Source organism: Amia ocellicauda, chromosome 7 (assembly GCF_036373705.1).
Source record: "Amia ocellicauda isolate fAmiCal2 chromosome 7, fAmiCal2.hap1, whole genome shotgun sequence".
Classification (NCBI taxonomy): Eukaryota; Metazoa; Chordata; class Actinopteri; order Amiiformes; family Amiidae; genus Amia; species Amia ocellicauda.
In genome coordinates this window covers 40,258,112-40,284,268 of record NC_089856.1, presented here as the reverse complement: position 1 = coordinate 40,284,268, position 26,157 = coordinate 40,258,112, and the positions used below count along the sequence as shown (strand labels likewise).

Genomic DNA, 26,157 nt, shown 5'->3' with positions numbered 1-26,157 from the left:
TGCTGCAAAGACACCTGTCATCTGGTTTTCAAACATCAGTTTTACACCTAATCCCTTAAGAGCACAGAGATAATAGCGGCAAGTCTCTGGGGATCTCGGCATTACCTAAAAACCGTGTTGTTCTGGATTAGGAATTCATGCCAGCCACATAGAATCATATTGGGACTTTTATTTGAACATTCTCTGATGTTAATTACTAAAAGAACCATACGCAAAATGGTAAACCTGCAGGCTAATTATTCAACGCACGGTATGGTTCCAATAATAGTTGTTGCTGTGGTTGTTTGATGCCAGGGTTGACTTTGCCCTTACTTTCTGGAAATACTACCCATGAATTGTCTGTTTATTCGAGAATTCATTGGTTTTGCTCAGGGCTTCACCTGCAACATCAAAAGATCGAATTACTTTGCCTCTGGCCATTATTTGAAAGTAACTTATTACCATTTCCCTGCTCCGGTGTAAGCAGCTGTGTCTTCTCTTTAAAATGGTAATGCCTGTGCTTAATTAGTTAACCCTTAAAGGATCAGTTGCACTGTTCAGGGTATTTGTAACAGGAAGGGTCATCCCATTTGTATCTTGTTAATTGTAATATTAGAATATATACTTCATTCATACAATGCAAATTCCTGTGTATAGTGAGGTTTTCTAAATCATTTGTGGTTTCCTAGCCTGCCAATATGTTGTGATCATCAAACAAACTTGAGGAAATACAGTAAATATTATTAATGAAATGGAAGGCTTCCCGTGCCCTTGTTTGAGAAACACTGCTGTTGTACTCTTGAGCTACTTTATCTGGATTGCTCCAGGGAAAACCCAGCTCCATGTAATAAATATGTATTGGAATTACAGTAACATTTGGATAAGGGTGTCTGCTAAGAAGTCAAATCATAATAATGACAGTGCAGTGTTGGAATATCAGTTTATTGGTGACACTATGCTTCCATACACTGTCTCGGTGTCTGGACCTCTCTCTCCTCTACAGTCCTCCTGTACAGTCCATCGGGATCTCATTGCTTTGCTCAATGCGCACATACACGCACACAGACATTACATTTAGCAAATTAAAAAAAGAAATACAAATGCTTGAGCAGAGATTTTTCACAATAAATGATTTGAATGCCCCAAACAAGGAAATCAACCAATTACTCTACAACACTGCTAATAATAAGTACATGATATCTTGCAGATACAAGGGTCTGTTCTGTTTGGTGCTTGATTTAGTTGCTGATACACACATTCTGTATTCTGTCCATTGACTATGTTTGGTAATCAATTTTAAAAATATATTTTTTTCTAAACGGCTTATGCATAAAAAGTCATATCAAATTATTTTGATATCTAACCCTTGTAATCCTAAATGTAATTCACAAATAAAGCAATATAGATAAAGCACCTTATGTACTACCCTTTTACTTTGGACTTGAATGCTATTAGTTTCGTCATTTATTTTCCTTCTGCATTCCAGGTGAATGGAACAGAGGCAGACTATGAATATGAGGAGATCACGCTTGAACGGGTAAGAATATTATTGTTTTCTTCATCTTCATCCTGTTCTTTAAAGACCATACAATATTCATTAGACAGCCTTTACTAAATGATCCTTCACCCTCATCACCCCCACCATACAAATCTCGCCTCCAGGCGTCGAAATGCTCCAGTGATCTGCGTTACCAGGATAAACACTCCTCTTGGTCAATTAAGGGGCTCCGGCCGAGACCTCGTGTCTTAAATCCTCCTGCCCTCGCCCACCAGTTGAGCAGCATCGGGAAGGAGTCCATCCTACTGGAAACTGGCGGCCCTTGCTACTGAACACAAAACCTAGCTCCTTGATTAGGAGCGGCTGCCTTTGTTTTAATTTGGAAAAACCCCAATGCTCCTAATTGATAAGCCCATCTCAGGCTGTGGTGGGATTGAATGTCAAGCCCTTCACTGCACTTCAACATGCCTCAGTGTCGAATCCTCTGCTGATGGGGTTTCTCTGGCAAATCCCCCCCATATATAAGCAGCTTCAAACGGCCTGCTTTCTAATAGGAAGTGGGTAATGTACAGTAATGTATTCTGTGTGACTGAGGCCGGCCTTCCACAATGAAATGGCCCCTGGACTTTTCCTTTTCAGTGCTGACTTAAATCGGAGGCGCTCGGCTGTGGGGGGCACTGTAATCGCTGCATTAGCACAGTGATGCGATCCTGCTCTGTGATGGAGCCGGCCTCAAACCATACTGTACCGCCTTCTGTAGGAGGACTCCATCGGCAAACCAATACAGTCCCCAGACACTCATAGTCTCACGGATTTTATTCTGGTTTTGAGTGGGTTTCAATCGGTTTGGTTGGCGGTAAACAAGATTAATTAAAAATTGCACGTCCACATCTCATTAGTTTATTTTTTCTTTTGCTCGTGTAACACCAGTACTGAAATAAAAATATCTAATGCCTATTAAAGCTGCACTACATGTATAACTATGCAAATTCCATGCATAGATCTTCATATTCATATAATCATCTTTGTATTCATATCTGCAGCATGTTTTTTTAATGTCTCTTTCACAAGGTGTCTTAAGTCTTTCATTTTTCTTTTTCTTTTATCCCACCCTTTTTTGTGTTAAAAGGGAAATTCAGGCCTTGGCTTCAGTATCGCAGGCGGCACCGATAATCCCCATATTGGAGATGACCCCAGCATCTTCATTACAAAAATCATTGCGGGGGGCGCAGCTGCACAGGACAGCCGGCTGCGGTGAGTATCTGTCCTCCTCTTGGTGCCTGTACACCGTGGTATAGTAGTCGATACACACACCAATAGGCTAGAAGTGTGGAAGTTTACAGCAGTAAATAAACCAAAATAGATCCTTGTAAGAGGAATTGTACAGTTTTCATGAAGAGCCTTAAGTCTGTGTTCCTTGTGTGACAATTGTCTGTCTGTCTCTCAGGGTCAATGACTGTATATTGAGAGTGAACGACGTGGACGTGCGAGATGTCACGCACAGTAAAGCGGTGGAAGCCTTGAAAGAAGCCGGTTCGATCGTTAGACTGTACGTCAGAAGAAGAAAACCGGTCACAGAGAAAATTGTGGAAATTAAGCTCGTTAAAGGTCCCAAAGGTGAGAGAGAGAGGTTGATAATTGTCCACAGTTGTTGACTCCTGCATTGCATGGAGTTTGGTTTTGTTTACATCGGGATCTCATTGCTTTGCTCAATGCGCACATACACGCACACAGACATTACATTTGGAAAATTAAAAAAAGAAATACAAATGCTTGAGTAGAGATTTTTCACAATAAATGATTTGAATGCTCCAAACAAGGAAATCAACCAATTACTCTACAACACTGCTAATAATAAATACATGATATCTTGCAGATACAAGGGTCTGTTCTGTTTGGTGCTTGATTTAGTTGCTGATGCACACATACTGTATTCTGTCTATTGACTATGTTTGGTAATCTTTTTTAAAAATAATATATTTTTTTCTAAACGGCTTATGCATAAAAATAATTTTGAGTCATATCAAATTATTGCTATCTATCCCTTGTAATCCTAAATGTAATTCACAAATAAAGCAATATAGATAAAGCACCTTCTTCCGGGATTATCAGAATTTACATTTTCATATTACCATCATTTACTGGAAAAACAGCAGCTCACAGAAAATCCCAGCTCACAGCTCTTGTATACTAATTTCAGTTGTGCTGGACCTTAAAAGCATGCGCCCAGATCAAGGTTTTGGATGTTTCTTCATTTCCTTCAGTTCGACAGTCGGTTTAGCCCCCACCTTAATAAATCTCCTGAATTCAAATAGATTTTTTTTGCGTGGACGAATGCAGCATATTTTACACGTCTCTCATATTCATTTCCATGCACTATATAAGCCACTTTTAATCTTCAAACCATTTTACAGAAACTATTCTGGAGGTTGAATAGAGCAGTTAGAAATTGGCACAACCCAGCATTAAGAAGAAAAAAAATCATTGGAAATAAAGGAAAAGGAAATCATTGTAATAGAGACCAGTCTCTCATCAAGCCAGTCTGTGCCCCTGATCTTGTCCCAGTTCAACAGTGCATGGCACAAGTAAGACCAGTTTTCTGCACAACAGCATTAGACTGGACAAATACAAAAATGTGGCTTTTCAAGCCCTAATTCTACATTGCAGACCAGTGGCTTTATCTTGGTTAAGGCCCCTGATGAAGCATCCTTCCCGTAATCCGTTATTACTTTTGTTGTCGTCATTGCTGTAGTTTCTTGCTTGTGTGGTGTAACATGCCGGGGTCTTGTGAATGTTAATCCCGTTTATTCCCCTGCTCGGACATCTCCCGACCAGTGGCGGTGGGGCAGTCCACTCAGAGGCAGCTGGCCTAACAAGCAGTCTGCGTTGAAGGGATTAAGTGCTCGGCTCTCTTAACTGGATCTTCTCGCGTGCAACGCAGTGAGCAGCCGCTGTCATCTCCCCGCAGGTCTCGGCTTCAGCATAGCAGGGGGCGTAGGGAACCAGCACATTCCTGGGGACAACAGCATCTACGTAACCAAAATCATCGAGGGAGGAGCAGCGCATAAAGACGGGAGGCTGCAGATAGGGGACAAACTTCTGGCTGTAAGACATTTCTTGATGTATTTTTTCCCCCGTGGTGTTTTGTGGAGTTACTTCCTCCAGTGTCACGTCTGCTGCTCTGGTTCAGGTCTTCATGCTGTTCCCCGGTTGGGACAGCTTTGCCCCTGATTCCGCTGTGAGTGTGAGTGCTGCTATAATTACTGTGTCATTCCACAATTATGCTACTGTTGCCATCAACACAACAGCCTGCATCAACGCGGGCTGCATTTAATCTGTCGCCTGTGTTAATAGCCATTACACAACCATGCTCTATAAAGGACGTTCTCCAAGCAGGGGTTGAAGCCTCCCAGTTTATTTAGTTTCGAGTTCTGAGTTATCTTGCATTTTTGATTTCCTTTTTTCAGTTTTATCATTAAAGTGTAAATCTGTTTCGATGCTGAATTATCCATAACAAAGTGACCTTATTAAAAGACTTTAATGAGGTCTATGTTTCTGTGTCTCTCTGCAGGTGAACAGCGCTTGCCTTGAGGAGGTCAGCCATGAAGATGCCGTGGCTGCCTTGAAAAACACTCCGGACGTCGTTTACTTAAAAGTAGCGAAACCCACCAGTGTCTTCATGAATGACAGCTTCGCCCCTCCTGACATCACCAACTGTGAGTGCCCCCTCTCGCCTGCTGCACTTGCTCTTTGCACTGTTCAAAATCGTCGCTCTCGTCAGCGCAGTTATTGACCTGGTCCCCAGTCTCCAGCGTGTGCTTCAGCAGCTTATTCAAAGCACATATTGTGTTTATCTTCTTTATTTATTTTCAATCGTAATTGATCTTAATTTAGGATATAACTCCATCAGGCAACTTGACAAAGATGGGAAAAACAGAAGAGAAATGGCTGAAAAAACATAGTAGTAGTGGTAAAAGGTAATTTAGTGTGCGCTTTTATTACACTAATGTGTGAGAGGAAATGAGAGTGAAATTAGTGTCATTGTTGTGTTGTTTTCATACTGCTGACCCCTCCAGACACTTTGGCAGAGCCTGGCTCGGGGGTATCTGGTCCCAGAGTAGGGCACAATTGATCGGCTCTAGCTGGTGGCCACCCAGTGGGAGCTCTCACAGCCCAGGGAGAGAGATCTGGAACACTATCGATTTGTTGCACGCTTGTTTTGTCCTGTCCTGTCCTCTCTGCACAGTGCATGACACCATGAAAGAGGCCACTGCAGAGGATAGGGGCAAAGATGTAGAGCACAGCACACTATAGTTTTTTCCCGAATCCCGAAGTGGTGGTTATCAATGATTCAGAATTATTCGTAAAGCCAGCACTACCGCACATCTTGCAGGAGGCTGCTGTCATTCCAGGTTACACGCGTGAAGGGCACAAGTGCATTCAATCACCACCCAGATCACATGGTGGCTCCTACTTGCTAATCCAGGCCGCAATATAGCAAAGTAGTAAGGGCAGGAATATACGGAATGATGGCTGTACATTTGCTTGGATCTAATATGATGGAACTTAATGAATGGAAATGTAATTCTGTTAAGTGTTTAAAACCACTTGCCGCTGAGGTTAAAAACAGAGAAGTATTTCATTTACGATTCCCAGTCGACTGTACCATTATCAATGGTGTGTGGTGGGGGTGAACTTGTTGTTATCAAGACCAGATGTGAAATTGAATGGACTGGGGGGCTCATTGAAGTCATACATGATTGTTTGCTTCCTGTATGAGAGGTCAAGGTGCTGACTTCTAACAGTTGCTGATGAATTGCGTTTAATTTCTTACCAGTTTGTCTTTGGTTCAGTTCTTTGATGCACTGGTTGTGTGCCACCTTCTTGTTGATGATCAGTCCAGTTATTCGTCTCGGGCTACCTTTTAAACAGTCTCTTTTCTCTTGCAGCCTATCCACAGCACCTGGAAAACCACGTCACCCCCCCGAATTTCCTGGGACACCAGCTACCCCCAGCAACCCCTGGGAGGTACTCCCCTATCTCCAAAGGCATGCTGGGGGATGAGGAGATCACAAGGTAACTTGGCAAAGACTGCGTCCATCTTAGCATTGATTAGTGTGAGCCACACTGCACCCGCAGTACACAGCACAGCATCTTGTGTGTGTGTGTTCAGGATAGCGCTCCCATGCACTGTGCATCAATAGGATCCACTGCAATACTGTTTCCCTAGCTTTTTATTTTGCTCTCTCATTCCTTTACGTTCTCCCCCTCTCTCCTGCTCTCTCCCCTTTCTCTCTCGCTCTCTCTCTCACACCAGGGACCTTGCTGGGATTCCTGCCTCCCCCCTGCAGTATTCCAGGTCTGAAATTGACAGATAAAGTTATTAACGATTTATTGCGCTTAATCTTCTCAAGCGATAGCTCTGTAATTTTAGTTGAGGAATAATACTCCCACTAAAAGCCATGAGGGTGTGTTCCTTCAATTAGGACACGGTTGGCAGAGAATGTGTATTTTTTTTTTTCATTATTTTTTGTAATAGTATTAATAATTTTGGCGTTCATCATCATGTCAACTTTTAGAATGAACTTTGAAGTATACAATTTAGAAAACAAAATACAAGTTAAAAGCTTTAAAATAAATGCATTAAAACTGAACTCCTGTTCAGTCTCGAACAGACCTCTGCGATCTAAGAAGAGGGTTTGAAGATTTGGAAAGTGTCCTGTAGACACTTTTGCCCCAGTGTGTTTGTTTGTGTGTGTGTGGGGGGGGGGGGGGGGCGGTGCTCTGGGGTGCTGGTGTACATTATTTTGCTGGCAGGTGCTGGCATGTCTGTAAGCAGCTAAAAAATGAGGACATATCACAGCAACCCCACCCCCAAACCCCCCACTGCTCTACAGGACGTCAGCTTTAAGATGCTCTGTAATGCACAGAGCTTCCCTTTGCATCCCACGATGCACTGCTGCACGCCTCTCGTTCATTTCAAAGCAGCATTCTGTGCAGGACTAATGGATTCTCTGAAAAGGCTTTTAATTTAGATCAATGACCTGAAAAGTTTAAGGTTGGGGACAGGAGACTAGAGGCATTTGGGTTTTGGACAGTTTTCAGAAAAGAAAACTAAAAATGCAATCTCCAGGGTTGGCTGTCCTGATGTGTCTTCAGTCCCTTACTTGGCATTATATTTATAAAAAGTGTTCAGCAGTTTCAATTGTTTAGCCCAAAGCACTATGAATTAACATCTTATCTTCAGAAACAAACAAACAAAAACAATACATTATATTATGTTGGTTAGTTTCTGTTAATTATCACTTCAGTGAAAGCAAGACTGCAACCAAGAAGCAGAGAAAAGTGATTTGCCATCCCCATTGCGGAGATATGAATATAGAATATGGATTTTTGTTGTTTCTGAAGTCTTGGAGCAGAGTGGTACTCTGTCCTGGGAGTATTTCTGGGAAGGCTTATGTATTATGCAGTGCCGTGGTTATTCCCAGTGCCCTGGCTAATGTTTTCAAAATACGCCTCTCTCTCCTTCTGTTTTAATTGGGCTTTGTCAGGGTGTCACTGCAGCTGATACCAAGGCTTGCCAGTGCTTTTCTCTTCGTGATAAAATTGAGGTTTGATTGAACTTGTGTTCCATCTGAGTAGGAGAGAAAGGGTTTAGCCTAGGTTTGAATAAGAGATGAGATTTACTGCACATTCACTCCCGTTGTCTTTGTCCCAGTCTCTCCGTAAACGGTTTCTTGTGCTCAGTTATCCTGTGCTCGGGTTGGAGGGATGGGGAAGGGTGGAAGTGAAGGCTCTCAGTTCTGTGGAATGTAATGGTTTTATTTTAAATGTTAAGACCAGTCACTAAAATCTACTGCCATGTGTGGTATTAGGAGGGGTAAACAGTGGGCCAGATGGTAGTCACACAACACGATTCTGTTTTGTCTGGTGGGGAAAGTGGATGTGCTCCAGTGTGACATGCATTTTATAAAGTGCTTTATGATGCTAAATCCAGTTTAATGGAAGGATTTGCATTGCATCAGAAATAGCAATGTCATCAAAGACGTCATATCTTTAAAAAAAAAACGTATTTTGTGAGGACGTCTGCAAAAAAAGGGGGCCATGAGAGACCCTGATACTGAACACAGGGAAATGGGCCGTCTGTGTGCGTGTGGTGGTGTTGTTTATCACGTGTACTTCAGCTTGGTATATTTGCCCCTTACCATACATGAGGGCCTCTCATTGGACTTGCTGGAGGCACCCTTTTTCAAAGATCTGGTTAGTCCTCTGAAATGCAGCTGAATATGAAAATCTTGTCTGTCTGTCTGTCCGTCTTCCATCTGGGGGAGGTGACTGTGTGCTCAGTTATACAGGGACCTGTAGCTTTCTCCCATGGAGGAATAAGGCAATCACGATCCCGGGGATTTTTATGTCAAAGTACAGCTGTGTTTCTGCACTCCAGCACTGTCTGTATTTGTCAGTTCCCTGCATCTCATACGTGGGTAACGGACTCCTCAGTATTGTGTGGGTGTGTTCACCCCGGGGTGGGGGTTGCAAGGCTCGGTGTGGCTGTCGAAGTGCTTTGCTGCCCTCTAGGGGCTAGGGTGCTGAACAGCAGCTGCACATTTTCATTTGTCATTTGCTAGTCAGATGTGTTTCTACATCAATAGAAATTAAATAAAAGGAAATTGAATTGGCTTCAGTTTTTCCCTCTGCATTTGAGTTGTGCATATTTGATTTTATTACCTGCCCATGAGACGCGAGGCGAGCACATCTCAGTCACTTGCTCGGTTGACGTGGCGGTGTGCAGTGGGTGTCGTCTGTGTGCTGCCCAGAAGAGGGAGCACAGCATCTAATATTCGGGACACGACAGAGGAATAGGACGTCTGCACAGCTGCTGTCAGCAAGTCGCACTTATCAGCTGCCTGGGAAACATTGCCTCTTCAATTTTGTTTTCACCTTAAATGCCTGTGTTTGGGTCCCGGGGCCAGTCTTAGTGTCCCCGCTTGGCCTAGATGTATTGACCACTTCCACTGTTTTGCCTGCAGTGAATGTACTGTAAGCGTTTGACCCCAAGTCTGACAGTAAGCAACTCTCATCTGTCCTGCTCTCTGTGTGTCTTAATATACCCGCTCTGTATTCTGAGTAGAGGAATTTGACTGCACTTGTTCAATTCACATTTGGTTATCATGGATTGATTTATTTGTTTTCATACCTTATTGTAGCACAAAATCCCACAGTGGAAAACTGGTCTTGCAGTTTTCTTGCAGTGGATTAGTAAACGAGGTGGGGTTTTTGTATCTTTTGTCTTTTTTTAGGGAGCCCAGGAAAGTCGTCCTGCATCGAGGCTCCACGGGGCTGGGCTTCAACATCGTAGGGGGGGAGGACGGCGAGGGCATTTTCATCTCCTTCATCCTGGCTGGGGGACCAGCAGACCTGTGCGGAGAGCTGCGGAAGGGAGACCGCATTATTTCTGTAAGGACACCGTGGACGAGGGGTGGGCAGTGCGTGCAAGACCTGCATTTACCACAGTGCCCTACTGTGCACAGCGGAACAGAGAAACAGTAGGCCAACACAGAAGCTTGGTCTGCCTCGGCAGGGTCAGCCTTCTGTCCCTGCAAATGTACCAGAAACAAGGTGGCAGATTCCAGGAAATATCAGATATGTTATTGGCCCATATTATACTGTACTGCAACTGGAGGAGTCTTAGCTTCCTTGCAAAATAATCTGTGTCCGGGTAACTATCACTTAACTGGAGATGTTGAACACTAACTAATGTTTTGAAATGTATAATTTTCCACACAAGTGAACTTAAAACATGCACCGGATTATTTAAAAATCATTTTTCTGTGGATTTTATTGGAAGATTCAGTACAAGAACTAGATCTTGAAAAAAAGTGAAAAATTTGAATAATCCATATCTAAACACTTAGTTTTTTTTTCACACCCTGACCATTTTGTAAAATACAAGAGGCCTGTTTCCTTAAGACAGTCTGCAGACAAGCTTCTATTCAAGAGAACATTTATTTATCTTTCTGTCTGTTTATTTCTATAATGAATGATGTATTTGAAGTTCGCTCCGGTTTGGTATGTACACTTCTGTTTATTTATTCATATTTTTAAAGAAAGCATACCCAGTTCAATTTACATTTAACATGCATTTTGGCATTAATAATATTTTATTATTTCATGTTCTCATTTTATGCGGTAGTCTTCTAGGTCTTTTTTGGGATCCATTCTATAGCATGTTTTGTCCTTGTTTGTTTCTTATATCTATATAATGTCTTTTGCATACTCAAAACTGCTATACCGGTATATCTGTACAACTATTAATGTATATATACATAAATACATCGGGCTGCAAAGAACCACACTTGTGAGCACATTTACCAGCAATCAAACTCAACAACATATATGAAATTCTCATTGATTTTCACAGGAGCCGGTACTTTACTTCTAATGGTTACACTGTGTGGGCTGAAATCAATAGTCAATTTAGCCTGTTACATCTTATTGCTCCAGGAGGAAGCTTGGCCCTTTAACTCCTTCCGTGGTGGCAAGAATGATCACCAAAAAATATATATAATCAATGAATTAATGCTGTGCTGTATTGTATGCTGCTGTACTCCAGTGTGCAGTGCAGGCCTGTATTGCATTGTACTGTACATTGAAAGTGCTATGGTGGAGAGCTGTGAAAGGGCTGCTGCTAACCATGCTGTCCCTCTCTCTTACCCAAGGTGAACGGGGTGGACCTCCGCAGCGCCACCCATGAACAGGCAGCCGCGGCGCTGAAGAACGCCGGCCAGACCGTCACCATCGTCGCCCAGTACCGGCCTGAGGGTGAGTTAGGCGCTCTGAGCCAGAGGTGGGCCCAGGGGGGTATGGCCAGTGCTGCACTGGGTTCAATACCGAGAGCTGCAGGGAGCGAGAAGTCATTAACACAAATAATCTCACGCACACGGATAAGAGGGGTTTGTGTCAAAAAGGCTCATGCTAAGTACCTGACAGGCAGTGCGTTATTGTGCGAGTGGTTTAGAGGGATTGCACACAGAGCGCTGGATTCAGTGTGTGTGTGTCCCGCTGAGGTGGGCAATTGAGAGCTCGGTGCTGTTCGAAGAATGACAGCCTGTGATTTTGTATTTATTAATTTATTATTGTTATTATTATTTCTGGTGTGTTTGTACATTGTCATTCTTCTCCATGTGAGAAACTACACTGTCCTCCTCTTCCTCTCTTTCTCCCTCTCTCTTTCTCCCTCAGTCTTTCTGCCTCTCTCCCCTTCTCTCTCTCTCTCTCCACACACAGGCCTCCAGCCCCTGAATCCAATAAGTGCTTTCTCCTTATCAGTCGCTACATAACAGATTTGAGGAATGGGCTACATTTCAAGTGACGCTTATTGGTTTGGCCCATTTGCTTTTTAACGGGGGCTTTTAAAACGCAAGCGGAAAACTGTCATGCCTGGTCTGCTGTGATAATGGAAAAAAATAAGACAAATATTAACGAAGCTGTTTTTCTGCGCACTTTCATATTATTAAATATGAGAAACAGTGCCATTTCCACAAGCTCTCAAGACTCTTCTAACTCCTTCACTTCACAGATATGACCCCTGCAGCTATTTAGCACTTGACCTTCCTCCAGACCCTGTGAGGGCTGGCATAATCAATTGCAGTTGTATTTTAACTTTCTCTTGTAATGGTACAACCCTGTGTTTGCCTCCGAGCTCTGTGAGAAGAGACCTGAAAAACTGTTCACTGTTCAAAATATATGCACAATTATATGTGTATGGAAAGGTGTGAGAACTCGCATTAAAAGGGCGTTGTGAGCGTGTCGAGTGTCATGTGTCGTTAAGCCCGAAAATCTATTTAAAGCTCGGCTGGAATGCTTGACGTACAATGCACAATTTAGTTTGTTGTGATCGTCCGTTCCACACTGTCCGAGCTGTCACCCCGGCAGGCTTCCCAGCACCGTTTTCCTGCCCCCAGTGCGTGGCCCACAGCTCTTTAATCAGCGGCCCACCACGACTCTGTCCGCACTCGTCCTGTCCAGGACACGGACGCCCTGCTCCACGCTGTGTCGCAGATTATACCGGCACATGGTGACCAGAGGGCATCTGCTCTCTGCCCAGACTCGGGCATGTGGGGCTGGGAGAGGGGGCAGGGTGAGGGATGGGCAGGTGGGGGAATTGTAGAGGGGTTTGGAGAGATTGTAATCTGTGCAGGCAGCCTAGGCTTGGCCGAGCCCCGGCTCTCCCCGCAGGTTGCGGATAACCTGTGCTGCTTCGTCAGGCAGTTTAAAGACAGTGTGTGATGGAGAGATGCCTGTGAAAAAATGCCCTGCGGTTGTACTTGCACTACATTTCCCCTTTCCTAAATCAGGCACTGGATGATTCATGTCATGTAAATGTCTGTTTTTACAGTGAATTATTTTAATTCCCAATGTCCATGGGATGTGGCAGTGTTAGATCTGCTGGCAGTATTTAAGATTGACTGAATTGATTATGACCCACTTTGTTACACAGTCCATTCTACTTTTAGTTCCTCTTCCTCCAGCATATCACAGGGTAGAGAAGTATAATCCGCCATTGTCGACTCCACTCCCAGCTGAATTGATCTTATTAGACAGATAAGTGATTATCTCACTAATTATTTTAGTCAATATTTGTGTATATATTATATTACTATTGCCTGTTGTTGTATTATACTCCTTTCTTGTTGTGTAGCAATTTGTTCTCAGTTGTTTCTCTGGCCTTTAGCTTGGAAGTTAACCGGTTCCTTCCCTTATTGGCAATGTGTGTGAGATGCCCCACAAAATTCAGCTCCAGTTCAAAATAAACTTTACCTATACAGTGTAATGGACCATCTCAATTGTAGGGAACCAGGGTTATGTCTATAACATAACATTTTTGGTCATAAGACTATGAAGATGGGAACAAACCATTGCATCCTGTTCTTCGCTCTGTTAGACTGCAAAGCGTCTTATGTCAGTGAAGGGAAAGCAGTGGGAATCAAGCTGCAGAACAGTGTTCGCTCCAGATGCACAGTCCATTTTTGGCTGGCGTGGTCTGAATTAGCGCTTGGTGTTGTTCAGTTGTGACACTAAAGATAGACGTATTCTTAAGCACTTCAGGAGATGTTACATTTTCCAAACACAAAGGTGATTGGTGTATAAATAAGCCTGGCAGCGTGATTTCCTGCCAGCCAATACGGCATGCAGAACTCTTTCTGTTGGGGAATCCAGTCTCCTGATATAAATGCACATTAATCATACATGCATAAATGAGTGCAAGCTAATTGTTTGAGAACATCAGCAGCTAGACAGAGGGTGAGCTGACGGAGATGCATCATGGCAATGTCTCGCCCTGGGACTTCGTGGACTGCCTGCAACAGCAGAGCAAATTATAGATATTTTAAAATGTTTTTATTAATAGTAAATTAATATGTACATACACACACGTGTGTGTGTGTGTATATATATATAAAAATACATACACACACAGAAGTATATGAAATTAATTAATTACAGGTAACATTTAGACAGTCCACAAAAGGTCAGTTTATCAATGCCAGAATTTTTACACACGAGTACTGTCAGTACACTAAAATCCACCCCAGGCAATATGTGGTTCTCTGTATAATTCAGTTTATGCAAATTTTCCTCCACATCCTCGCCGGGAGTCTGATGTTGTGTTGCACTGTGACAGGACAGAATGCTGAATAATTCTGCGAATTATCAAAAAAGGCCTACGCAGCAATTGCACCATTGCCTGACCCTTCCACAGACTCTGGGTCTACCTGGAGATGGTTCTGCAGCTCAGGCCACACAGCGCAGTGTTTTGCATCTGAATGATCAATCTGAAGAAGTTCAACGCATTGCACAAGGTTATATTGTTCAGTTCCCTGAATGCATACATTGCTAAATGTGCTGAAATAATTGGAAATGATTGCTCAACAGTACACAGACCCAGCTTTTTCTGAGTTTAGTAACCATGCACAGCTCAGGAAGGTCTTACTCACAGATCGCATTTAGTACGTGTAAAACTGGCTTGACAGTTGCTGTGTGTGTTGTACACTTAGGACTGCATCTTGCTGACTGAGAGAGTGTAGATCTGGGCCTGAATAAACTCCACTGTCCACTGACACGCTACTGACCGGGCTGACCGCCGGCCCTGTGACATGGAGTCAGTGTGGCAGTGTGTATTACAGCAGTGAATCAAAATGACTGGAGCAGGGCTAGGCAACTTCCCCCAGGGTCCAGGGAGGGACAGCTAATCTAGGGGAGGTCTCCCCCTCTCTCGCCCTGCATTGCATCACATACATATCGTGACACAGTACGAGGAATAGTCCAGAACAGACGATATGTGTGGACGCACGGGAGCGTCCCATGCCCAGATGCTGCTAGATAGCCTGCAGACCAAACCACTTTTGGCGTCTCGGCACTCGGACGTGCCTGGTTGACCGCCAGCTGACCACAGTCGGCACACCGCACCTACCCACTATAAAGTGTTCACTTCCCCACTGATATGTTGCAAAGTACCTCAGGGGAAAAGCAGGGATGCTGTTTGGAGTACGGTCAGCAAGAGATAGAGCAAAGGAGAGAAGTATGAGGAAAATAAATTGCTAGGGTAACAAAACGTAATTTAAAAATTAAAGGTGAATTCATGCAGACCGGATAGATTGTGATCAAACAGATGTTTACCATCCATTCTGCATGCCAATTGTAAGGGCTCAGGACATTCTGGAACCAATTACGAAAGGCATCAGGTGTTTGGATGATACTGTGAATGTTAGGAGTGCTGAGTAAAAGGATTTAATGCAGTTTGTGTTTTTTGATTTATTCAAAATGACTCATTTATAACGCACACAGCTGAAACCACAGATGTAGCTCATTCCTGTCTAATGAATGTATAATGGTCCAGCTTAGCTCAGTTAACATGAAAACTGGGGGAGGGGTTCCTGTAGCATTAAGTCTCAACAACTGGAGCTACATGACTTTGAAGAGTTACATAAATATAGACAAAGAAAGGCCAAAGAGGACTCCAAAACAAATGCTTGTAGTCCAGCTTGTGAATGTGCAATTATGCCGTTTGTCACTTTAAAAGACAGGGATGCGCCCGTTCCTAAAGTGGACAATGTTCCAGACACCCGTGGTTTAAATAATCCCAGCCGTTCATCCACTGGAGCAGGCTGATTGTCACACCCGGAAGGAGGGAAGCATGCTTTGATCACTCCAGCTTAACGGTTTTGAAATATCTGCTGAAGGAAAATATCAGCTAAAATATCCGAGTGCTGACGCTACACGCAGCTTTACTGCACTGTGAGAATACGGACGGCCGCGAAGCATCAGGCTTCACCAGTGACACAAATCCCCCCCCATCCAGTCTGGTTAAGCCATGAGGAGATAAGTTTAGCATTAGCAAAGTATTAGTCGAGCCGTGTCAAGAATGGCATGGGTTTATACATGTTGCTGCATCTCCCTGTGAATTAGACAAAGTGCATTAGAGACTGCTGTAGCCCTGCTTTACCAAACTCGCCATGAAATGCATACACACACAAAACCGCTATTCAACACACCAGTCAGATTAGGATCAGCCCCTGCATATAATTAATTCTATCACAGTATATATGTATTTCAATGTACATGTGCATTTGTCTATTTTCTGTTGACTTGGGGTGAGAAAATAAATAAATGATGCAAGGCGAGAACAAAAGGCAGTCCATGACTGTAGGTGTGACTTTAATATATGATGCTTCCAGAGTGACAGGGTGGTAGGGAGTGAAGGGGGATGCTGCTCGCTCCCTCCCTCGGGCAGGTCGAATGCTCGCTGGGTCAGAGGCAGGGCACAGATTAGCCCTCTCAGCCCCAGTCCATCTCCAGTTTGCAATCACCCCTGGGACCCTGGTGCATGACAGGGCTCTGAGCAGAATGGGCTGATGACTCACTGACGTTCTGCCGCGGTCTTTTGTGCACCGGCTCTGCACTGTGGGTCATCCCGGTCTCTGTAACCGAGCTGGATTCTCAGTGCCTCTCTAAAAATGTCAAGTTAAAACTAGCCTGTGACATCCGGGAGCACTGACTGCGTTACATCATTTTCTGTTTTTATGTAAGATTTTTTTGGAAGGCATGTGTTTTATTTTAGTTTATTTCACATGCATCCTGGATACCAGATATCACTGGCAATATATCACAATTTATTTAATTTGTTTTCATCTGATATTGTCATGGAGCGACCCCGTTGTCGTTATTATTGGTGTAATGCTGTTTTCAGAATCAAATTGTCTATCATGTGTTCTTCAGTTTGAGTATGTCACCAAGCCACTCTTTGGTTATAAGAGGATTAGTCCTCCTATTTCTTTCAGATATAAATCTTGCATCCATGTGCAGTGGTTGCACAAAGTAAAGGCATGATTTTCATTTGATTGTGTATTTATTTAGTCTTGTTCTGTGGAGCAGGTGTGTGTTAAAGCACTAAAATAGATTCTCCAACAAGTGTGTCAGGAGCTCCAGTCGACTGCGTAGGAATTGTATAAATTTCGCTTTAAAAATAAAAGGGCGATTCTTTCATTGGTAAGTAAAGGCGTTATAGTGTTTTGCTGTAGATTAAATGCTTTATTTTTAATTTCTCACATGGCAAGAGTCATTCAAGGTAAAAATCCTCTTTCATTGCTGGTTCTATTAGAAAGCCCTGGATATGTTCAAATGTTTGTGCTATCTGTGGAGAATATATTCATACACACTGTTGCAACCCCTCACTGCCCTTTTTCAATCCCTCTCAAAGCAAAGCAATGTCCTGTTATGGACTTTCAAAATCTCCCATACAGAACAAACTTACTTTCCAAACCTAGTGTAATAATGGTGCCAGAGTATTATTCTCAATAATTCCAGTCTTTCATATCATATTGTTAGTACTTTTACCTCAGATTACGACCATTTTAGAATGTAGATATTAATGCTGCATTGTTTTAAAACCAATAAAAAGTAAAACCATTTATTGTCTAAGTTAGGTTTCTTTTTTACTGTATCCAACTGACATGACATTTTTCAAGTGTGAGCCAGTAGATGTATGACTCAGTCCTTAAGCAGTGAAAAAGCAAGAAAAAACATAACTAGGTTACTTTAAACCTAAATGTGTTTTCTACCACATACAGTATAATGTACCTACCTAATAGATTTCCTAATGAAATCCATGACACATTTTTTTTTCTTGAATGAATCATTCACCTTACAAGTAAAACCAGCATGATGCTCCCCAAAAAGTTTGCTTGCAACCAGGAAAGCTAGCTGGCACTGAGAATCTGCTGAGGTTTTGTAAAACATGCCCTGGTCACATGGCTCAATATGCATATATATGGTAAAAATGTCTGTCTTGAATGTCAGTACTTGAATGCTTTACATTGATTGTAGGCACCCAAACCCAACCCTGACCTCTAGGGTGTACAGCAGTGTATTACAGTTTATCAGCTGGTGGTGGTTGTTTTTTTTCTGCTGGAATGGTATTCTCAAAAATGCAGAAATTAAACTGTTATATCTGCAGAAAACCTTTCAGAGGCAGCATCTGGATTCAAATTATTTGCATTTAATGGAGTAAATCACTAGTAAAGTAAAGGTGCAATATCCCAGGTCAGGAAACAATTTTGTAGAATGCTATTGGTGTCACTTGATGCCAGATCTGTTTCCTGGCCCTTTGTAGGGGTTTGTAGCTAGCAGTCCTCTTCCAGCTTGCAAGGCACGCTGATGCCTTCGAGTTAATCTCAACAGATGCCTTTGCCATGCAAGGACACACCCTGCACAATCATCTGCAAGACAAGTGCCACTGACCCACAAATAAATGTGCATTTTGCATGGCAAGGGAGTGTTTCTAGGAAATGGCAGAAAACCCCCTTGTGATCGATGCCCTGGAGATCTCTGGACAGAGGATGTTTCGCTGTAGTCGCAGCAGCGCAGATCTCAGTGTGAACATAGTGTAGCAAGTTCGGTGTTATAGATGTTATGACGTAAAGGCTGCAGCAGACGCACCAACACATGAATTCGCTTAAAAAAAACAAAAACATAAATAAATACAAATCTGATTGAGCTGCTGCCAAAGCCCTAATAATACAGTCAGCAGGAAACCCACTTTGTGTTGGAACAGCACTGTTCAAATGTCACTTCACTTCTTGCTCCTCGTTAGGAGACCACAATCATTCGTGAACAGGGCTTCTGGAAGTTAGACTGTACCCCAGGAATTGGCCAATTAGATTATTTTATGCCAGAACATGTCTGTTTCCACATAGAGCAATGGACACTGGAAGTATCGTACAGTGCAGTGGGCCCATTTGTTCGCTGTTGTCGAGTGTGTAGTGGTTGTGCATTCTCGCCACTTTGTGCGTGTCCCTCTGACAATTGTCTTATTTTGTTGTTTTTGGGAGCAGGGTAATAAATCGCCAAAGGCTGGAATCTTCAATCTGTAGCTCGCAGTGATCATGGGAGTCTGGAGGGATAGCGAATAGTGGGTGGATCTTTCGTTAAAGGTGTCCAGAGCTCCGGGGATTTGTATTTTGTATTTACCTGTATAAATTAATATTATGATGGTTATAATGGTAATAATCAGTCCACTTGTCTGTTTTTTTTTCGGTTTGTTTTGCATTGAAGTAGAAAAGCCTGCTAAGAAATGCAGTACTAATAAAAAGGAAAATGCAGTTGGTGGAGATCATTCTTGAAATGAGACGTGATTACTTGATGCAGGCCTCACTAAGATAGGGGACTTTTAACGGATTATTTACAGTCTTATGCCTCAAAGGAGGTTTCAGAGCTTTTCTGTGTGTGTGTGTGTAGGCGATACATCCTAAGCAATTTGTATGGTCAGAAAAGACTCACTACTTTTGCATTTATCATTAAAAAGAAAAAAACTTCAATAGGAATGTTTTGTATGCAAAGCATTAATGTATACTATCATCTTGTTGGTGCAGTTAGCCAAGACCGCAGTAGTGGTCAGACAGGGATGGGGCTGTGCGAGTTACCGAATGGGGGGTCGACGACTCTCACGCCATTATTCTGTAATCCTGGAAAAAGCCTGAAACCCCAGGGGGAGTCTGTGCTCCTGTGCCTTGAGGGAGAGCCCTACACGACAGGGAGAGACGCCATCTTTTATGGCATCTTTCTGCTACTCCACAATCGGTTGGCAAGAGAGGGAGTGTGGCCGCCGCCAGGGAGGTGGTCTGTGTGGAATAAAGTGCGAGCATCAGATGCTGTCAAGTTCAAGTAGGCGACCGTATAAAGCTCTGTTTAAGGGATTATTAAGACAGATTGGGGCTGCCAAATATGAATATGAAGAAAATAATGCCTGTAATCGGGACACATAAGCTTTTAAATTGATCCCATCCTCTCATGCTTACTACAATACTGAAAGATAAGAGGAGGTCTCAGTCTGTTAACCATATGTGTGCATGTTGTGTGAGAGAGAGTACATAGAGTATTTACATATTTATTTATATTTATATATTTATGTCTATATGGATGTGTATACATGTTTGTTTCCCTATATTTATAAGAGCTCTTATTAAAAGGTGCTGTGTGACTGTCGGCAGCTGTAAGCCCTCTAGCATACTGCCTTGAATGGAGAGAGAGAGCGAGAGGGAGAGAGAGAGCGAAAGAAAGGGGGGGCAGGGGGAGGGAGGGAATCAGTGAGAGAGTGGGAGATCACTGTAGTATAGTCCATTAGCATCTGCTCCGTGGTGATGTTGTGCTGGAGGAGCTGGTAGGGGGAGTCATTGTGCAGCAGTGTATGGAGCCGCCGGCTACTGGTCCAGCTTAGCCCGCGCTTCCTGCCGGCCCGAGTCCCGCTCACCCTGCCTTTACACCGGAGCCACACCGGAGCCCGCTCCCCGGCACACTGCCCCGTGGCGCCTGCTGATCCTGGGAGCAGAAATAAGTCAGACGGAGCAAAAGAGACCCACAGGAAGGTGCTTGCAGTTTCAGAGATCCGTCCGAGTCCTATGGTTCTTGAGTGATCCGATCGGTGTGAGTATTGTTGAAAACCAGGGAGAGGGTTTTGTGGGCTGAGGGATGGGGAGAGGAGGAGGTCTGGTGCTTGTTAGCAGGGTCAAGCTTCACTTTGGATGTCTTGAGGAAACTGGAGAAGCTGCACCAAGTTTTTAATCTGGTGTGTTTTTCAGTCTCTTTCTTTCTTGTTTGTATACCTTCTCTTCCTCTCTGTTAAAGCTCTGTTGTACTTTTGCATGATTGAGGTGCATCGAGATTAATTTTCTGCTCTGCTTATAGTGTGTGAAGCAGTGTGTGTCCGTGTGGGTATAGCACGGATATATTTATTCTATTTGACCCACAAAGATGTACCCAGTGCTACTTACTTCACTGTAAGCTGGATTCTGTGCATCTTAAATCCTTTTACTCTTGTTTATTTTAAAGACTTGAGATTCTGGTTGCTCATTTTATTATATACATACATTGCCCTATAGCATAGTATACTTAAAATAGCCGTTTGAACAATTAATATTTGATGGGATTTAAGCTTCTGTTTTTGCTTGGTTCCTTTGAAACCTGAAGCCATTTGATAATGTTTTATTCATTACAATGAATAGGTTTTAGATTGCTTTTTTAATTTCTGGTTCTGGATTTCTGGTAATGTTTTTTTGAGTTTAGCATGAAATAGCTTCAGATTGTGCATTTTGGTGAAGAGCAGGGAAGCATTTTTTGCTTGGTTTTTGGTTAGGAGGGATCAGATTTGGAGTTAAGTTCAGTTTAAATTCTGGAGCTGAAATTGAAAAATATCAATACAGAATTGAAATTTACTAGATGGGAGTGGAAATGGATGAGCAGAATTCACCTGCAAATGCTATTCATTTATATGTTTTCACTGGTATGTAGAACAAAGTTTAAAGTGATAGGAGCTTTGTGTTTTGTATTGTGCACCTACTACAATGGCAAACTGCTTAAAGTTGGCTTCACACAAGTGCAGAATTGGTAATTGGGATATTTGATCTTTTGTGAATGCTGCAGCTGTGTTTTTATTTATTTATCTGTCTGTTTATTTATCTTTTAAATGTGATATGGGGATGTCAGGGTGCAGGGGAAAGATGCTGGAAAAAGAGCATTAACACAAAGTAGGCCAGAACATTTTAATAATTCATAAAGAGTTTTTCTCATGACTATCTCTTTGGCTCACAGCTTTTATCTGTATTGATGCATTTTGAACTACAAAAAGAGTCACCTGATGGGTTAATGCTCTCCCTAGTGCACCATGCCTGCGTCTTGAAACAACTAACCATTATTTTTAAAAGTCTCTTCCACCGAGCCCTGTATTTTGACAGCTCCACTTCTAAAATTAAAACCACAGAATCTTAATCTTATTTGCTGGAATCCAGAGTTTAAATACTGACCTCAGTAAAAGATCAGTTTACAAAGTATCAGTTTCCAAAAAGACCTGTGGGAAGTGTTTCCATCAGTTGGAGCAAGCCTCCCCCCCCCCCCAACTTCCTCTTGCAAAGCCGGTACAAAGACAGGGGAGCAGTCCAGAAATACTAGTTGCTCTCTTTTCTCATTTCAGGGTAATCTTCTGAAAGCAAGCCTTTTTTTTTTTTCTGAAAATAACTTTAGACATTTTCTGTCGGGTGCTTTTTCGTGAGTGGTAAAAACAACAACTGAGAATGCTTGTTCGTTGGTTTGTCTGTTTTTGTTTCTTATTTTTTCCACTCAGATAATTTAAGAAAATTCAGCTGGATTTGATTCGGAGCACATTGTGCCCTGCAGTGCAAGCGGCGAAAGTGCTCCAGTTCGTTCATGGAGACAATGGCACTGTGCTCGATGTACAGTACTGGCATATTGTTTCATCAGTGCCAGGGCAAACTTCCTTGGGCTCAGTCTCCATCTGGCTGGTCTGAAATAAATGCTTTTTCTTCTCTTATTTTTTTTCAGAATACAGTCGATTTGAAGCCAAAATCCATGACCTACGGGAGCAGATGATGAACAGCAGTATTAGTTCAGGATCCGGTTCTTTGCGGACCAGCCAAAAACGGTCCCTCTATGTCAGGTAAGACATACTCCCCCCACCCCTCCCCCCTCAACACACACACACTGACACATCCCGTCTCTCCTCACCTAAGTAGAAATGCGTCAGCTGAGGGCAGGGAAAGTATCAAAATAAAACAGCAGTGTTGTCTGTCAAGGAGTCATATTAAAATGAGCAGCCTGTGGAGAACGTGTATCGGCACAATGCCAAGCACAAAATGGAACACGGAGAAAAGTCTCAGCCTTGGCTTTCCAGCAAATGGGAGCTAGAAGCTTCTGGCAAACTACTGCTATCAAGTGACAATTGATTTGATTGATAAGGGTGTAGGATTAGGGGTGGCCTCAGCATTCAGTTTGATCATGGGGACCCATGTCTTTGGTGTTGTCTTGGTTGTGTGCGTACAGGGCCGGGCACAGACGCTCATGCAAATAATAGCTTATTAAAGACTAATTCTTCACTAACCTCAAAGCCATGATATCCAATGAAAACCGAAAAATTAAACCTTAGTTTCCCCAGGTTGGGACTGATTAGTTGATGCAGCTCAGATCTGTTGGGGACAGGGACTGTGCCATTGCTCATGTGTGTGTGGCAGTTGTCTGCGTCTGTGTGGCCATTTCAGTCAGTCAGTCTTGGCAGCAGTCCACAGCACCCCCCCCCCCCATGGCTGCAGGTTGGGCTCCTCTCAGAGATGGAGATGCATTATCGGGCTGTTTGTGCGCAGTCTTGGAAACTAGTTCCGACAAGTTCAATCATCACAGCTGCGGCACAAGCCTGCATCGCTGACCCCCAGGCAGCCACAGTCGCCTCCATTGAGACGGGAGGCTGACGGCACCTTTAGTGCCACTCTTGTATGCGGAGTAAGCATTGTGGTGATTCACGTTCTGATCAGTGGTTTGCTTGCATGGACGTTATTTTTTATATATATTTTCAGTCAGCATTATCAAGTCAGTGTATCAGCATTTTGTTACCTATTGCTTTGTTTTTATACATGTTATTTTATGATTACTTCTACTAGAAAAGCTTACCTCGAAAAGGTAAGAATTCAAATAAATGGAACAAGTCCAGCTGAAGCTAATCTTCCTAGGTAATACTGTAGGGGAGGGGAAATGAGGGGAGAAGGTTTCTGTCATTCATCGAGATGCCAAAGAGCAGTTTTAGACGCGCTTTGTTTTCCTGTAGGGGGCAGCACTATGTTCATGCGCATGTACAGTGGCAGTGAACAGCTGGTTAATCGCACGGTCTTTTGGGAGTTAATCTGAACACTAGAGCAGCACAAACTCTTGTAAAATGCTTTTAATCAAGACCGTTGTTTTGTCTTTCACTGGTGATCTAATAAACGTACAGTTTTCATTATCAGACTGCGGGGAGGAGGCGGAAACGTCTGCGTGCGACTCAAAAGCAGGCAGCCTGTAGAGACAGTTTTCCCTTGTGGATCAAAACCCATTCGCATTTCTGTTTGCCTTTGTGTTAGACGTTTAGAGCGAGTGGCTGTGTTTGCTGGGTATCTCTGTGTGACATTTTTCCATGTTTATCTAGGTGTTAATGAAGCCTTGTGAACTTGTAAACGAAGGCTGTGAGGTGTTGGCTGTTTCAGTCCGTCTGCTGCTAGCTTACATTTCTAATTACAGAAAGAGGACCAAGTACTCCCCTCCAGCCCCAAAGTAAGCCAATGGCAGCTGGGAGCCATTTCAGTCATTCCCCCACTGCCGTCTGAGATATAGATGTAGTATTGGGTGATTAAGGATATTAGATGAGTCATTTTACACTGGTATTAAAAAATTATAGGGTAATGGACGTGGGATGGAAAAAAAACTGCCCTAGATGCGAGCAAGCAGAGCTGTCTGACAGTAAATATGGAGCTGTTGACCTTCACAGTTATGGGTTTTCTATTATAACACAAAGCTCAATGGATTGAGTCCCCAGCTTAATTTGAAAAAGAATATTAATGTTAGCGCACACAGTCATTATTTTGCCTTTTTTTTTTTTTGCTGCGTGCGTAAGATGCGAGGTGAGTAACTGAGGGACTGTTTTCAGAGCTGAGGGTGACTGACACAGACGGGAAATGGCATTTGAAAAGTGGGCAGGCAGCAGCACTGCACTGACCCAGGAACGCTTGGGTGACATCATACTCAGCAGTAAAGCATCTCATTGATGGATTAACCTTTTCAAATATTCATATATAGATAGGTAGATGGATAAATCTCATACGGCTATAATGTGCTAGTTGGAGTTTCCCTAACTCCTCTGCGTACAGTGAAATAAGGTCAACGCATGTGTGTAGCATTTATGTGCTGAGAAGTTGCCTCTGATTGCCTCACTGATTTAGTCAGGGTGAAGTGGTTAGTATATGGGAGTGAACAGATACGGATTAGTGCCCTTAGTGCTATGAAGCACATACACAAACCATCGGAGGATGCCCTCTTTCAAGGTGTACTTTCTCCATGTAATGCAACCAGCTACTGTTAGAAATGCTATAGTAACATCACTTGTAAACTCACTCAGTCAACAACTTGCATTCTGGTTATATTTTGTTTCTGTCGTATGCTCTGCACTGTTGATAAAAGACAATAGATACATTGTCGGTTTTGGTGGTGTTGTTTAGGGGCCTGAGTTAAGACCGCACACCACAGTTAAAGTTGCATCATACCTGGCGAAAGAAAACAGAAGCTTCTTGCGAGTATTAAGTTTAGACTATCGAGTTAATATCCTAGACAACCTTTTACTCTGTACGTAAGGACAATGCATTTCGTTTTCTGCTTGCAAAAGTTAACTTCAGTGTAATCCCTCTGTAAACTGCATGCTACACTCTCTGGATTAGTTTAGTCTCGGACTCCCAGCTAACAGGATTATCTGGCGAGGTACCACAGAATTGTATTTATTTATTTTCAAGAGATTAAAACTAAAACTAGTTATTGAAATGTTTTTGACATAGCATAGATACTTGAGAAATTACAGAAGCAGAGTTTAGAGATGCAGTCATTTTCTTTTTTTTTCCCACTGTCCAGATAATGTTTTTATGCCATTTGGTATGTTGTACTGGAACAGATTGGAATGATTAGATTGTAATAATTTTTTTGGTTGGTTTTCCCTCCGCTCTTTCTCTTGAAGACTGTTAGTCTGGCAAGTTAAGATCTTTCTACTCTCTCATTAATAACATGTCTGTTGTATCTCCAATAAGAAATCCCCACAATTACAATAGTACAGTTGTAGAACACTGTTAACAGCTGACACTGAATGTTATAAAATGTCATTTTACAATCCTGGTTTTGTGATAAATTACGAGCCTCTGGTCATTCTTTCTAAACTAACAATTACTTGGTCGGCTGACTGGCGAACAGTAATTGGCAATTTAACATCAGAATGTTCGAGAGCATGCAAAACCTTTTCAGTTCTTTTTGTGTGTTTATTTTGTATTTATATCTGCAGAATCTTAAAATAAATAAATAAATAAATTGTAGAATAGCAAACCTTTCAATTGATTTTACCACAACCCTTCATGCAGTTTCAAGGCCAGAGATCGGAAGTGTGTCTGATGTGCATTAGATCTTTAAATCTGGGTCAGTGAATTGAAAAATCATTGTTTCAGGCTTGTGTGTGTCTTTATAATATTTAATGGATTAGCTCGTTCCCTTTGCAATGCCCAGATTGACTCAGCAGGGTTACTGCATGTTGACTTGCTTGAAGATCACCCAAAGGG

The 26,157-nt window shown here is 42.7% G+C and overlaps 1 protein-coding gene across 17 annotated transcripts in view; it reads left to right on the top strand.

The window, feature by feature from the left end:
• The window catches only part of dlg1a (discs large MAGUK scaffold protein 1a), a 161,306-nt gene that overhangs the window by 114,615 nt on the left and 20,534 nt on the right, over positions 1 to 26,157 (top strand). For 9 of the 17 annotated variants that reach the window (XM_066709592.1, XM_066709594.1, XM_066709593.1 and 6 more), the window contains 9 exons: positions 1,466 to 1,516; positions 2,607 to 2,731; positions 2,925 to 3,094; positions 4,446 to 4,582; positions 5,049 to 5,193; positions 6,427 to 6,553; positions 9,778 to 9,934; positions 11,197 to 11,299; positions 22,367 to 22,481. In XM_066709592.1, the coding sequence (XP_066565689.1) occupies positions 1,466 to 1,516; positions 2,607 to 2,731; positions 2,925 to 3,094; positions 4,446 to 4,582; positions 5,049 to 5,193; positions 6,427 to 6,553; positions 9,778 to 9,934; positions 11,197 to 11,299; positions 22,367 to 22,481 (1,130 nt within the window). Of the gene's footprint in view, positions 1 to 1,465; positions 1,517 to 2,606; positions 2,732 to 2,924; positions 3,095 to 4,445; positions 4,583 to 5,048; positions 5,194 to 6,426; positions 6,554 to 6,794; positions 6,837 to 9,777; positions 9,935 to 11,196; positions 11,300 to 22,366; positions 22,482 to 26,157 lie in introns of all 17 variants that reach the window. The other 8 variants (XM_066709598.1, XM_066709595.1, XM_066709588.1 and 5 more) reach the window with 1 other exon arrangement.